The 16,495-nt window shown below is 37.2% G+C and overlaps 1 protein-coding gene and 1 long non-coding RNA gene across 2 annotated transcripts in view; both read right to left on the bottom strand.

The window, feature by feature from the left end:
• The window catches only part of glra3 (glycine receptor, alpha 3), a 72,634-nt gene that overhangs the window by 7,248 nt on the left and 48,891 nt on the right, over window positions 1–16,495 (bottom strand). Inside the window, exons 7-8 of the mRNA XM_058385987.1 lie at window positions 8,030–8,244; window positions 6,455–6,604 (exon numbers count right to left, since the gene is read on the bottom strand). Coding sequence (XP_058241970.1) covers window positions 6,455–6,604; window positions 8,030–8,244 — 365 coding nt within the window. The remainder of the gene's footprint in view (window positions 1–6,454; window positions 6,605–8,029; window positions 8,245–16,495) is intronic.
• Window positions 13,833–15,001, bottom strand: LOC131350958 (uncharacterized). The gene is made up of 2 exons (XR_009204321.1): window positions 14,864–15,001; window positions 13,833–14,583 (listed from the first exon to the last, which is right to left on the bottom strand). It is a non-coding gene; the product is annotated as an uncharacterized LOC131350958 (long non-coding RNA).

The following is a 16,495-nucleotide window of genomic DNA, read 5'->3' as shown; positions in this document are numbered from 1 at the left end:
AATCCAAACAAAAAAGATCTTTCACTGTACCTCCTCGAGCTCACCATGACTCATACTAGGGCCTTCACCTGGGTCAGAATTCTGTCCAGGGTCTGGTTCCAAGTTTGCACTTTTCCTTTTTTTTTTGCAAATATTTATCCACTGACAGTTGAAAATCACTGACTTACAAGGCTCAAGAGTAAAAATCAGATTGCATCAAAATAGCAGAGGGCAAGTCAATCACATCACGTAGCTTGCAGATGACACGATATGTGGTGGGTTTCATCAGCAAGACTGACAAGTCAGCATACAAAGAGTAGGTCCGGCGTCTAAAGGACTGGTGCCGAGCCAACAGCCTGTCCCTGAACATGAACAAAAACAAAACAGATGGCTGTTGACTTCAGGACTCTACAATGAAAATTGACGGCTCCTCTGTGGAGATTGTAAAGAGCACCGAATCCCCGGGTGTTCCCCTGGCGGAGAACCTCAGCTGGTTGCTTCGCCTCCAGGTTCGTAGTCAAGAAAACCCAGCTATCGCTCTTTCTATCCTCACCACATGCTACAAAGCGACTATCCAGAGCACCTCGAGCAGCCGCTTCACTTCCTGGAGAAGTCTCTTTCATCCATCACAGACGATTACACCACATTCGGCATCAACGAGGCCACCACCATGGTGCGTGGATGACCCTACAACCCCACTGACCTCTCATACTCCTCACCCTCCTTCCATATCGAACCCTTCAATCCCTCATGGCCGGACAATTGTATATCAGACTCCTCAGTACTCTGATGCCACTTTACTTCCACTCCAAGTCTGTTGCTTATATCTACAAATATTTACAGCAGCATCTGGGAAGCTTTAACACCATGTTCAAGTCCAAAAAAAAGTCTGGATCGGATTCCCCGAGCAGGCATGTGATGCTAAAGGGAGTTGGATCGGACTGCAGCTCTGAAAGCGCTCTTTCACACAGCGTTAGTCAGACAATAATAATAACATGGGTAAGGAATTCCTTCGGGCGTGGTTGGAAGTATAACTTCATACAAAGCGTTTTCAAATTTTTAACGGTCCATTAAAGCAAAAGAAGCATTTTCCTGTAGAATTGGCTTCATTTAATTTGATATATTTTCATACTAATAAAGTGTGTTTAGCTGATTATTTCCCATCTGCTTTGCTGTTTTCTTCCATCACCCAACTAGTTGACGTCCCCACAGTGTGATTAATGAAGGTAGTTAGTAAACTAGTCTAAGCAGCCCAGAGTATATGCTTTTTACACAATAGCTCTTGTACACTGCACTGGAAATCCTTCTGTTCGATCCTCTACATTCTCTGTCACTTAGACTCTGTTAGTGTTGCATTAGTTTGGTTGTTTGATGCAATGTCTTTCCTCAAAGATGTTCTGTCTTTAGGGAAGGGGATGAACACAGAGGATGTTTAACTTTTTGTGAAAAGATCTTTCTAAGACAGAAAAATGAAAGGAAACTGTCAGCACTGTTAGGTCTGGTTCAATAAAGGGTGAATGTAGACATGGATAGAACTAGACAAGCTACACCCTCACAGTTTACACACACACACACACACACACACACACACACAGATAAAAGAATTTTTCACACTTCTACACATTTCATGCTGGTGTTAAGTCAGTTAGGGTTTCTACTGTATTTCCATAAACCGAGGGTGCCACACCCCCCCCCCAACATAAACAAAACAAAACAGATGGTTGTTGAGTTCAGGATTCTACTGAACATCATGGAGATTTTGAATTTGAATCTGGTGCTCTCTCCTTTCCATGAAGCTAACTCCAGCCTTTTTCTTGCTGATCGTGAACCAGAATGTTCTGCTAGCGATCAATCCTGAGTCACTCTGTACTCTGACTGAAGCTCAGTGATCCATCCCAGCAGTTCTCCGAAACCATAGAATTCACAATCAACTGCACATCTGTTATTGTTTTCAAAAGAAGAAAGTATGATAAAGCTACAACTCCATCTGTCCGTCCGTCTGTCAAACCCAACCACCCACCCACCCACCAACCCGTCCGTCCGTCCGTCTATCTATCTATCTATCTATCTATCTATCTATCTATCTATCTATCTATCTATCTATCTATCTATCTATCTATCTATCTATCTATCTATCTATCTATCTATCTATTTTCTGTAGCGTTTATCCTACACATGATACATGGGAAACCTGGAGTCTATCCCAGGGGACACCCTGAATGGGATGTCAACCCATCACAGGACACACACACACACACAAAACCCATACACTTTAGAGATGCCACAAAAGCTCGTCTAGCGCTAGCTCTGGGATGCGCGTCCGCAATGCTACATACTACTTAATCATGTCAAAAGGTCATGCGTGACATAGGCGGAGCTACAGACCCAGTGTTTACAAAGCGAACATGCAAAGACCAAGGAAGTGCAAATAAGTCAAACGCCCTTTACTAACAAAAAGGTACATATAACTTTGTGTCATTTCACACGCAACAACTTCGGAGCAGTCCTCATTCTCCACACTAGTAAACACTGGGTCTGTGGTTCCACCTACTTCACGTGTGACCTTCTGACATTATTACTTAGCATCGTGGACACGCATCCCAGAGTTAGCGTTAGACAAGCTTTTGTGGTTAAAAAGTATACAATTTTTTATTTTTCTAAGAAAATGACCGATGGTTTGTCTAAATAAGAGCCTTCTTCCTCGGCTGAGATTGTTTGAAGCTGCATTTAAACTGCATTTTGGAAGGTCAAACTCAGGAGCACCATTGAAGTCCACTATATGGAGAAAAATCCAGAAATGTTTTCTTCAAAAAACATTTCTTTACAACTAAAGAAAGAAAGACATGAACATCTTGGATGACAAGGGGGAGAGGAAATTATTCATATATCTTTGTTCTGGACGTGAATTTCTCCTTTAATATTACTCATCAAATTAAATGAAATCTCCTCCATTGTCTTAGATTAATTCCCAAACAGACTTTACAGCACACTCAGGGTTTTAAATCACTTGTATAAATATGGTGATTAGTAAGAAATGCCATTTTTTTCCCCTCACTGTGAGACAAATGTGCTGCAGTGTCACTGATTTGCATTTCACAAGCCTCCAAGACATCTGTGGGTTTTTATTCCCATAAGTACTGTTTAAGAGAAATGTATATTGGGTTGAAAATGTTCCAGCAGCTCATTAGTTACTGTTCGATCCTCTACATCCTCCTTCTCTTTATCATAGGAAACAGCTACTCAGTGAAACTTACAGAAACCACAGCTATACCGAGCGACTCTATTTTTACTATGCAGCATTACGCTGGTTAGCGTTGTGTTAGTTTGGTTCTTTGGTGCAATGTTATTCCTCTTCTATATTGGGAAGGGGATGAACACCGAGAATGTTTGACTTTTTGTGAAAAGCTCAGCACTGGTTCAATGAAGGGAGAATGTAGACATAGATAGAAATAGACAGACTTCTACACACACAATTTACACACACACACACACACATACACACACAGATGAAAGAATTTTTCACACTACTACACATTTAATGTTCATGCTTGTGTGATGCCAATAAGGGTTTCTACTGTATAAGTCCATAAGACACGGATGGCAATTTTTTCCCCCTTCAAATGGCCAGAGCCATCAAACTGTCTCTGAACATGAACAAAACAAAACAGATGGTTGTTGAGTTCAGGACTCTATAATGAACATCGTGGAGATTTTTTTAAAAGCACCAGATTCCTTGGTGTTCCCCAAGTTTAGAACATCAGCTGGTCCCTCAACACCAGCTTCCTAGACAAGAAAGCCCAGCTACTCTCCTTTCCATGAAGCTAACTCCAGCCTTTTTCTTGCTGATCGTGAACCAGAATGTTCTGCTAGCGATCAATCCTGAGTCACTCTGTACTCTGACTGAAGCTCAGTGATCCATCCCAGCAGTTCTCCGAAACCATAGAATTCACAATCAACTGCACATCTGTTATTGTTTTCAAAAGAAGAAAGTATGTTAAAGCTACAATTCCATCTATCTATCTATCTATCTATCTATCTATCTATCTATCTATCTATCTATCTATCTATCTATCTATCTATCTATCTATCTATCTATCTATCTATCTATCTATCTATCCATCCATCCATCCATCCATCCATCCATCTATTCATCCATCCATCCATTCATTTTCTGTAACGTTTATCCTACACATACTCTTTAGAGATGCCAATCAGCCTACAATGCAATGTCTTTGGACTGGAAAAGGAAACCAGAAAACCAGAGAAAGTTACATGAGGTTTCCTAGACAAGAAGTTACATCAGGTTTCATTTACAAATGGACTAAAACGTGTGTAATCCTTTATATTTCTCTGAAGAGACGTTTATTTAACATTAATATAGGGAACGTCTCTGTGAAGCTTCAAGGTGAACTTTCCCAAAATCTTCAGGAGAGAGGAGTTTATAATGCAAGTGATTACTTGGTTTAACAAACATACCGCAATATTAACCCTTTTTATCAGTATCAACTTATGGGATATTTTCAACCAGTAGAAAGAAATGAATGATGTTCAGGCTGTGAGTCTGATATAAAATGAGTCTGTTGGCTTTCAGTGTGTTTTAGACGTGTGTTTTTCCCTCTGTTGGAGAACCTTACACAGAATTTTACTGGTTGAAGATCAAATCTGAGCTGCTCTTTAGATGAACAAGCACTTGGAGCATCTCAGAGAGCAGAAATGGGTTTGATATCAACATTTACTCTGAAGATACAAACATTTGTGTGGATATATCAGCCCTAGTAGACCCCAAAGACATTCAGTGCTGAACATGGACACATCCAATACAGGCATCAAGGAAAAAGAGTTAAATATAATTATAGATGGATATAAGTGATGTGGGTTTCATGGGAACACAGACACACTCATAAACGATGGATAGGGTCAGGGTGGGAGACACAGTGTTTACCCCGTCCACGGGATCCGCAGCATGATCCTGATATCCGTATGTGCGCTCGAAACTCCTTAAACCATTCACACGGAGGAAAGATTCTGGGATTTCCTCCTCAGATGTGCGACTGTACAACTTTCAGCATTCAGAAGTGAAGAAAAACAAGACAAAAACAAAACAGCAAGCAAAACAATAAAGCATGCAGTAGACTGATGACAGATTGACACATTGACAAAACATGAAACACACTGACTTCACATGTGTGAAATGAGGAAGAAAGTCGAGAACCAAACAGGAAGTGTGATTAAACCCCCTGACTGTGGTGTGATACTGAAAGTGCATATCATGCATGCTGGCTTAAAATACATCCTACATGAGAAAATGAATGTCAGGGTCTTTATCTTAGTGCTTTGGTTAACTGAACAAAAAGAGATGTACAAAGTCACAGCCTCATCACTTTTCTGCTGAACATACAGACACTGTCTTTTGTCTGAATCTACAAGTTAACTTAACACAAATCCAGGAAGTAACATACAATGTACAAGCTGTACTGGATGGAGCAGAAAGATCCGCACCATGCTAAACACAACTACAGGACTTCTGCATGTAAGAGCATTGCTACTAATCCCTAGTGATTTAGTGACATTTAGTCATTTATAGACTGCAGACTGTAAGCTTCAATGACTTGTAGCACTGATACTGTAGCCTCGTAGCTCCTGTGTCTCGGCTAATCACTGGATTAAACATCAGAGATATATTTTTTCCCTAGAATCTAACTGTAGTCTTAAAGTTTTTAACATGTATGTAGCTGATTGACAGAAAAGAGGTAGAAGATGTGACCCCTGTGCTCTGCAGAACTGAATCTAGCGCCAGAAAGCTGTCATTACACACCATGGCCTTTAGGTGGCAGTGTTGTTGAGCACGTGCTTCACATGAGCCATAATAATGAAGGTAGAGTATGTGTGCCTGTGTGTTTTTGTGTGTGTGTGTGTGTGGTTAATGTTTGAGCTTAGTAATATGGCATGCAGTTAATCCATAGATGTAAAAACTGAGCAGATTCACTGCCTATAGCAGCAATAAAACAGTAAAATAGAAACATCTGTTATGAATAAAACCAAACACCTCTTAAACACACACACACACACACACACACTCTCTTGTTTTACAGCTTCTGACCATTGTGATCTTCAGTCTGTATTAAAGGGACAATTCATATAATATAATATAATATAGAATAAAATAGAACCACCATCCATACATCCCATCATCCATCCATTCATTCATCCATCATCCAGACATCAATGCACCCATCCATCCATCTATCCATCCATCCATCCATCCATCTATCCATCCATTCATTCATCCAACATCCATCCGTCCATCCATCCATCCATCCGTCCATTAATTCATCCAACCGTCCATCTTTCTCCCCCCTCAGAACCAACTCATTACGCGTTTTTTTCTTGATCCTCAGGCTTTCTCTACATTCTTTTATGTTTCTCTACCTTTCATCAGAATCATCAGTGTTCTCTCCATCCCCTGCTATCTCACCTTTCTTGACTTCTTTCTCCTCCGACGGAACCGCAGCAGCTCCTTGTGTTGTCTTGAGACGAAGTTCACCGCTGCGTACTCCAGAAGAGCCGAGAACACGAAGAGCAAACACACGGCCATCCAGATATCTATAGCCTTCACGTAGGAGACCTGAATTACACACACACACACACACAGATCAATACAAACACATCAACTGCACAGAGGAGTAGATCTGAGCCTATCGCATATGTTTTTTCATGGGATTTGAATGTGTATGCTACTCTGTATTTGCTTTCACATAGATACTTTTAAGCACATAAAGATTATTTATGTTACAATTACTATAATAATTATTAGAGAGTTATTTAAAAATGATTAAGGAGGTGTTAAAGAGTTATTATGGAGTTATTAGAGCATTATTGGAGAAATAATAAGGGTTATTAGAATTACTAGACAGTTATTAGAGAGGGTAAAATATAAGGAGCTTTAAGAAAGTTACTTATTTCTGAATAATATTAGAGAGTTATTAGAAAGTTTCTAGAGAATTATTATAGAGTTACTAGAGAGTCATTGTAGAACTATGAGAAATTTATTAGGGAAGGTGTTAGAGGGTTATTAGAGAGGGTAAGATAGTTATTAGGGAGTTATTAGAAAGTCATTTCTTATTAATATTATAAAGTTATTAGAAAGTTTCTAGATAATTATTAGAGAATTATTGAAGCATTATTAGGGAGGTATTAAAGAGTTATTATTGAGTTATTAGAGCATTATTAGAGAAATATTATGTAGTTATTAGAGATATTAGAGGGTTATTAGAATTACTAGACAGTCTTTTTAGAGAGTCACTGTAGAATTACCAGAAGGTTATTAGGGAATGTGTTAGAGAGTTATTAGAGAGGGTAAGAAAGTTATTAGGGAGTTATTAGAAAGTTACTAATTTCTGACTAATATTAGAAAGTTTCGAGAGAATTATTAGAGAGTTATTAAAGCATTATTAAGGGGGTGTTAAAGAGTTATTATGGAGTTATTAGAGCATTATTATAGAAATATTATGTAGCTATTAGAGTTAATAGAGGGTTATTAGAATTACTAGACAGTTATTAGAAAGGATTAAAGAGTTATTAGGGAATAATTAGAAAGTTACTAATTTCTGATTAATATTAGAGAGTTATTAGAGGGGGTAATTGGGGGAGTTATTAGAAAGTGACACATTTTTGACTAATATTAGAAAGTTATTAGAAAGTTTCTAGAGAAATATTGGAGAGTTATTAAAACATTGTTAGGGAGGTGTTAAAGAGTTATTATGGAGTTATTAGAGCATTATTAGAGAAATATTATGTAGTTATTAGAGTGGCATTAGAGAAATATTATGTAGTTATCAGAGTGGTATTACAGAAATATTATGTAGCTAATAGAGTTACTAGAGGGTTATTAGAATTACTAGACAGTTATTAGAGAGGGTTAAAGAGTTATTAGGGAGTTATTAGAAAGTTACTAATATCTGGTTAATATTAGACAGTTATTAGGGAAGCTGTTAGAAAGTTATTATGAAGTTATTGTGTAGTTATTAGAGCACTGCTGGGGTAATTGGACCTTTGGCAGAGATGTTCTGGAGCCGGAGCTCTGTGTGGTCATGGTGAGCACTGTGGTGATGCCCAGAGCCACACGAGCAGGAGCAGCGTCCATGTTGATCCAGAAGGACACCCAGGAGAGGATGACGATGAGCAGACTGGGGATGTACATCTGGATCAGGTAATAACCCATCTGTCTCTCCAGATGAAAACGCACCTCGATGCATGTGAACTTTCCTGCAGGAGATGAAGTGAGGATTCAGCTATCAAAAGACATTTCTCATCTTTCATCGTACAGAGCTGTGATTAGAGCTTAGAGGAGGGCAGAAGTTTAAATCCCAGCACCACCGAGCTATCACTGCTGGATCACTGAGCAAGACGCTTAACCCTTTCCTGCTCAGCTGTATGTAGAAATGAGCTAACTGTCAAATACACCTTTCACTTTAGCATGTCATCCAGGATAAGTGCTTCTGACAAATCCCTTAAATGTAAATAAACATCCATCCATCCATCCATCCATTTGTACATTCATCAATCCATCCATCCTTCCATCCGTCCGTCCATCCGTCCATCCATCCATCCATCCATCCATCCATCCACCCATTTGTACATCCATCCATCCATCCAAGCTCTATATCATCCATCCATTTGTACACCCTTCCATCCGTCTATCCATCCATCTATCCATCCATCCATCCATCCATCCATCCATCCAAGCTCTATATCCATCCATCCATTTGTACATCCATCCATCCATCCATCCAAGCTCTATATCATCCACCCATTTGTACATCCATCCATCCATCCATCCATCCATCCAAGCTCTATATCATCCATCCATTTGTACACCCTTCCATCCGTCTATCCATCCATCTATCCATCCATCCATCCATCCATCCATCCATCCATCCATCCATCCAAGCTCTATATCCATCCATCCATTTGTACACCCTTCCATCCGTCTATCCATCCGTCTATCCATCTATCTATCCATCCATCCATCCATCCATGTTTCCCCCCTTACAACTGACACGTTACATGTTTTTTTCTTGATCAGCAAACTTTCTCTACATGTTTTTTTCTCTACATTTCTCTCTGTTTTGTCAGATTCCTCAGTGTTCTCTTCATCTCCAGCTCTCTCACCTTTCTCCTCCAAAAACTGCATCAAATTAAAAAATGACACCTATCTTTAATCTGTTTATGTTTAGACTCCACTGTCATCATGTTGTCACTACAAATACAAATTTCAGAAATATTAAAACGAGCACTTTATATAATGTACCTGTGTTTTGCAGATGCACTCATCATCAGAGCTGTCTGCTTTTATAGAAAAATTAACCAGCAGCTTCTGACCAATCAGAATTGAGAATTTTATCACACAGTTTGCCGCATTGAGATACAAAGGAACATTGAAAAAACAAAACAAAACATGAGGTAGAATAACACATGAAAGATGGCAATACTGGTGTTTCTGCTGTGTGTGTGTGTGTGTGTGTGTTCGCTGCTGCACAGAGATCAGACAATTGTAAAAAAGAGTCTGATTTCGTTGTGAGACTTTGAGGTTTTTTTTGTATTTCAGGTCAGACGAGTCACACAGAAATGCATATGAGGAGTAAAAAAGGCTCAGCGGTGAAGAACACAAAGCCATCAGTGTGTAGTTGTGTGTGTAGCTGTGTGTGTAGCTGTGTGTGTAGTTGTGTGTGTAGCAGTGTGTGTAGCAGTGTGTGTAGTTGTGTGTGTAGCTGTGTGTGTAGCTGTGTGTGTAGTTGTGTGTGTAGCTGTGTGTGTAGCAGTGTGTGTAGTTGTGTGTGTAGCAGTGTGTGTAGCAGTGTGTGTAGCAGTGTGTGTAGCTGAGCACACATCACTGCACCACTCTGGCCTTGATGTAGCTCACTTTAATGAAAAAGGCTTTGGCTCAGAAACGAGGAGAAGAACGTGGAAACCTTTTCCTGGGGACGACAGGTAGGGAGTAATTATGGAAGATGACATTTAATAATGACACGTTATAGCTTGTTAATTATGAAAAAAGAGAAAGGTCATTCACTCACACACACACACACACACACACACAAAATCTCATAAATCCTGCCAACTTCCAGACCACAGCTTCTATGTTGTATTTCCTAATGGGAATAAATCGTAGCTTAAACTGTTATTGATGCTTGTTGTCATGGTTACAGTTTATTAGTTACAAGCCAAACGGAAACCAGGAATTTTTTGGGTGGGGCATGATACAAAATATGTCATGCTGTAAATGTTTTTATAACGTATCTGTCATAACATCGATCAAACGTTACACTTAGCGGAGAGCTATTAGCAAAAAGCAGCATGAGACGAGCTTTTCAGTAATGCCTGACATGGCATTCTGTCACTAATGGATTTCTGATGCAGAGTTTGTAACTCTGTGTTTGTAAAGCTCAAGCCTGAGTCAGACGACAAGGAACATCTGAGCGCTGAACATCTGAGACTGGATCAACTGGGACTCCCTGCCATCTTTTTAACACTGTTGTCTCAGCGCTAGTTTAAAATTGATGAGCGTGATAAAAACAGATCCATAAAACGAACAGACACTATTAGCTTATGCAGGCTTCATTAATCCTAATGAGCTCTACTAGCCTTTTTTGCATTACACTTTCTCTTAGGAGGGGCAGAAAACTCTCACTGTGAGGAACAATCGCGAGGTGGGTAAGTACCGCAGAATTAAATACACATAGTGGGAGTTTCTGAGTATCAGCCACAGAACCATTAAAATCAGTCAGGATTTAACATGCTCTTACGTTTACACTACAATTTAGTAACGTTACGTACAGTAAAGTTTATGCCCAAGTTTACAATTTGCACTAGAATTTACAGTAAAGTATACACTAAAGTTTACATTTACAGTAAAGTTAACAGTAAAGTTTACAATAAAGTTTACACTAATGTTTACACTAAAATTTACACTAAAATGTACAGTAAAGTTTACACTGAAATTTACAGTAAAGTTAACACTAAAGTTTACTGTAAATTCTAGTGTAAACTGTAAACTTTAATTTGCCGTAAAGCTTACAATAAACTTTACACCAGAATTTACAGTAAATTTTACACTAATATTTACAGTAAAGTTTGCAGTAAAGTTTACAGAAAATTTAACAATAACAACACTATTAGCTTATGCAGGCTTCATTAATCCTAATGAGCTCTATTGGCCATTTATGCATTACATTTTCTTTAAGGAGGAGCTGAAAACTCTCACTGTGAGGAACGAGGTGGGTAAGTCACAGTATCAGCCACAAAACCATGAAAATCAGTCAGGATTTAACATGCTGCTGAAATCTCATGAAGATGTTGGTAATGATGGATAAAACAATAAAACTACAGTGTTACATGTAACCCTGTATGGTAAAAAAAAGAGCAGTGATATTCTGACTGTTAAAAAACCCCAGAGTTGTGGGTTTGATTCTCAACCTAAGTGTGAACTTGGGGTTTGATTTTATTTAAGGTTTTGAAAATCCTTACTCAAAATTTGTTGGATGAACAAAAACTAATTAATTAATGTTAATTAAGTTAATGTTACTTAATTCAACCACCTGGAACCAATGTATGGCTTAATATTACGTCATGTCAATGAGCTTGTAAACTTTACGTAAAATGATCAGACTTACTAGCATTTACAAAAAAAGTTTACACTAGAATTTACAGTAAAGTATACACTAGAGTTTACAATAGGGTTTACAGTACAATTTACAATAAAGCTGACAGTGAAATGTACAGTAAAGTTTACAATAAAGTTTACACAAGGATTTACACTTAAGTTTACACTACAATTTACAGTAAAGTTTACGGTAAAGTTTACAGTTTGCACTAGAATTTACAGTACAATATACGATAAATTTTATACTAGAATTTACAGTAAAGTTTACACCCAATTTTACAATTTACAGTAAAGTTCACCAAAAAATGTACAGTAAAGTTTACACCCAAATGTACAGTAAAGTTTACACCCAAATGTACATTAACATTTACACCCAAGTTTACGCTAAAGTTTACACCTAAGTTTACACTAAAATTTTCAATAACGTTTACACTCAAGAGTACAATAAAGTTTACAGAAAAGTTGACACTAAAGTTTACATTCAAGTTTATGCTAAAGTATACACTCAAGTTGACTAAAGTTTACGCTCAAGTTTACAGTAAAATTTACAAGTTTATGCTCACAGAAAAGTTCATACTCATGTTTGCACTAAAGTTTACATTCAAGTTGACTAATGTTTACACTCAAGTTTACAGTAAAATTTACACCCAAGTTTATGCTAAAGTTTACACTAAAGTTTAAAATAATTTTTTGTTATGTAATAAAGTTTGTGGAAATGGTTGTAAAGCTTTGCATTATGTTCTAATGTTTCTTTGTGTAGTATAAGCCGCTGTAACTACAATTTTCTAATCTGTTGTGACATGATAAAGTTTTGCAGTCTGTTAAAAAGTGTTAAGTTTTGCAGTTTGTTGTAAAGTTCTTAAGAGTTTGAGTATTGCAGACTCAACATAAATTCAAACCAGGATAAATACATATTGTGACAACAGCTGTAGAGAAGAGAACAACTTTGAAACACAGTGAAATTATTGTGATTATTATTAGTATTTCAGAATTAGTGTTAAAACTGAGACAAATCTGAAAACAAAATTAGCAAATTAGCAGTTATCTGGAAAAGGTTACAATGCTTACTGTTACATGGTTCAAATGTTCAAAACTATTTTTAAATGTTAAAATGTGTCTTAAGGTTAAAATGTTTAAAATTCATTAAATGTTTACTCATTACTTGGTTGCTATGGCAACTCAGGTAGATGCTAGTCTGCTGCCGAAGGGTGCAGATGGGTGCAAATTCAAGATGGTAACACTAATGCTATTTTACAACACCCTCTCAATGATTCTTTCCCTATAACATCATTTCGTTTGTCACATTGAGTTAATTATTCCTGAATTAACTCGTTCATTTCAGAATTAATTTCACATTCAAATCAGGTTTAATAGCTCAAGCTGCTCCATACAGATGGAAAAGCTTCAGTCCTTTACCCTGCCAGCTACATAGAAATCTATAGATAACCCTGTCCTGGTAATTGAGGGTGTAAATCGAATAGAAAACAATATAATGTTTCAATTACAGGCTTCTTGCTGCCAAGGTTAAACTTAGATCCTTGACCTGAAAGTGGACAGTGATGTCCCGTAGATATTTCACACTTCCAAGGACAATTAGGACAGGAGTCCAGGAGTGGGAAAAATAAGTAATGGGATTTTGTATGTTGGCTAACAGACTTTACTATAATTTCACTTACAGATTACAGTAGTTACAGATGCTTTTATTTTATACCGCATTGTTTAAGATCTGATTTAAAACTCAATACTACTACTACTACTATTATTATTATTAGTAGTAGTAGTAGTAGTAATAATAATAATTATTATTATTTATATTTATTATTATTAATGATAATAACAATAATAATAATAATAGATTATTTATTATTATTATTATTATTATTATTATTATTAACCCTTTTATTATTCTGCATTATAATATTCCATAACTAGACACTGCTTTATCTACTTGAAGGATGATTATTTATGATATTCATAATTATTTACACTGCAGCCGAAAAATCAGAGCTTCTATTTCCAATATTTTCTAATCAAATACCATAAAGTTTTTAAAAACTAGAATTTTTGAAATTATTGACATGAGTTTCAGAATTTCTTAGTATTTAATTCATCCATTTCTTTCTTTCTTTCTTTCTTTCTTTCTTTCTTTCTTTCTTTCTTTCTTTCTTTCTTTCTTTCTTTCTTTCTTTCATTTTTATTTTTTGCCTGACTCCAAAGATTTGTGCAAAACCTTCTGATCCATTTTTCGATCAAATCAATCTGAATGTCATCTGATCGTATGCGTACGCTTCAGTAGAAGAGTTTAGACATGAGGAAAAATTGAGCTTTTGTACCAAGCGGTTAACATGGACAATATCATTTGCTTACATTTAAACAAGGAGGTAGAGATAATGCAGAAGCAAGAATATTAAATATTCAAGACGTCTTTCTTTGAGATTTCTTCTTTCTGTTTTGAATGTTTCAAATTATAAAAAAGTTCTGTTCGGGAATAAATCCCAGATTTTCGACGTGGAAAATTATTTCACATCACATATATTCAATGTGCAAATTTCACATCACATATATTCAACCTTATATGTTCTACAAAAAAACTGTTTATCATTTATTCAGTCCAATGTTTTTATCTTATAGCCAATCCCATGCATTTACTGGTTAAGTAAATGAATCCTTCCTTTTTCTGATAGCTCCATGCTACTTGGCTATGAAGAAATTTCCTTGTTGTTTCCTGCTTGACGGCATGTGACTTCCTCATCTTGATTGCTCCGTTGCTCCATTTGACTGACACAATTCCTATGTGCATCACTGACATGGAAAATGGCCCACGTCAAGCATCGACTTATTGACTCCCACTTGAGATGCAGAGCGGCCTAGAGGTTAAGTGATTTCAATCAAGCTGAGGCACAATGTCAATCAATCTGAAACACAAGTGGCTTGGGTGTGTGCTAGAAGATGCCAGACAGAGAGAGATAGATGGAGAGAGAGAGAGAGAGAGAGAGAGACAGAAAGATAACTGAAAGTGTACTGCATTAACAATTTCTATAAATCATATATTCATTGATTATTATTATAATACACCTAGTTCTGGAGGCGAGTTCTTAAGGGGAAAATTTGTATTGTGAAATGAATTTCCTCATAAGAAATAATGTAAATGCAGATAATCCGCTCCAGCTGCCCCAAAAATATCACCAATACGAAGCGTATGTAAACTGTATGGCTACTTACAAAGAACTACCAAGCATTCCATGTTAAGGCTCTTCACAGGAAGTCGTGCCACCAAGCTTGGGCTAAAAATAGAACAGACTGCCTACTTCCCCAATCTGTCAACAAAAAAAACCCTGAAAAATCACCTAGCTTTTGAATGCATGCTGAAGGAAGCATTGGTATCGTTGGTTGACTCTTTCCAAACAGCTTTCTCTGACTGAAAAACAATTCGTAAACTCACTTGGTTGGCTTCGCTTGGCTTTCCACTGACGCTAAGTTTTGAATGGCTCCCGGACATATGCACGACTTAGCCAGCATTTGGTTCGGTTTGTTTGTATGCCGAAAATGCTTCGTATGCCGATGCAAATATCTTGCAAAACTTGAAAATTCCTAAGGGAGGGCATTTATATGCAGAGGTTCCACTGTAATGCCTTGTAAATTCCTTGTCCTGTGCTATGAATAATTCTAGGAACACAATCTACAGGTCTGACGCCATGTAAATAAAGGAATATGTGGTTAGTGAGATTTAAGAAAAACTTTTATTTCTAAAAATATATTACATTTATATTCCTTTATCCAGTTAGGAAATTTTATCTAATTTAAATGAATTCAATCTAATTTAATTCTATTCTATTTTCCATTTGTGTATGATCCTGCATGACCAAAAAAAATGTGAATTTGGTTTAGCTTTGTGTTTAAATGAGTCTACTCCGTCAGGATATTCCTATAAGCATGAGCCCTGTCAGACAGGTCGTGGTGGTGGTGTTGCAACCATCAATAATAATTCTCTTACCGTTACTCAGAAAACAGGACCCAGGTTTAACTCATTTGAAGTGCTTGTCCTTAATGTTGCACTCTCAGACATACATAAAAAATCCCTACTATATCTTGCTCTGGCCACCGTGTATAGACTCCCGGGGCCCTACGGTGTTTTTCTTAATGAGTTTTCACATTTACTCTCAGATCTTTTGATCAGTTTTGACAAAGTGTTAATTGTAGGAGACTTTAACATTCATGTAGACGATGCTAACGATGCGTTAGGACTCACATTTATAGATTTACTAAATTCTTTTGGGGTTAAACAAAACATTAATAGACAAACTCATCGTTTTAATCATACACTAGACTTAGTTATATCACATGGGACTGATATTTCTGATATAACCGTTCTACCTCAAAGCAATGACATCACAGACCATCACCTCTTAGTGTACACTCTACCTGTAGAACATACTAGACATGTCTCTCCACGTTATAAACTTGGTAGTCAACAATAGTCATACTCACGCCCTCAAGAGAGCAACCCGTAACCTCGAGGGAAAGTGGAGAAAAACCAAATTAGAAGTTTTTAGAATTGCATATAAAGACAGTCTGGCCAACTATAGATAGTCTCTAAAAGCTGCTAGGGCTGAACATCTGAGCAAACTGATAAAAATAAACCAGAACAATCCCAGATTCTTATTTAGAACAGTGGCTAAACTAACAAAACATCAGATTTCTGGAGAGAGTATTTCAGCACAGTTTAGTAGTGAGGACTTTATGAATTTCTTCACTAGAAAAATTGATAGTATCAGAAACAAAATATTGGATGTTCAACCATTGATGGCATCCAGTGATCCAGACCAGCCTATAGCTCCACACTTAAAGCTACAA

The sequence above is a fragment of the Hemibagrus wyckioides genome, linkage group LG03 (assembly GCF_019097595.1).
Source record: "Hemibagrus wyckioides isolate EC202008001 linkage group LG03, SWU_Hwy_1.0, whole genome shotgun sequence".
NCBI classification, from domain to species: Eukaryota; Metazoa; Chordata; class Actinopteri; order Siluriformes; family Bagridae; genus Hemibagrus; species Hemibagrus wyckioides.
Note: the sequence above shows the minus strand (reverse complement) of the source record. Positions and strands in the feature narration are given on the sequence as shown.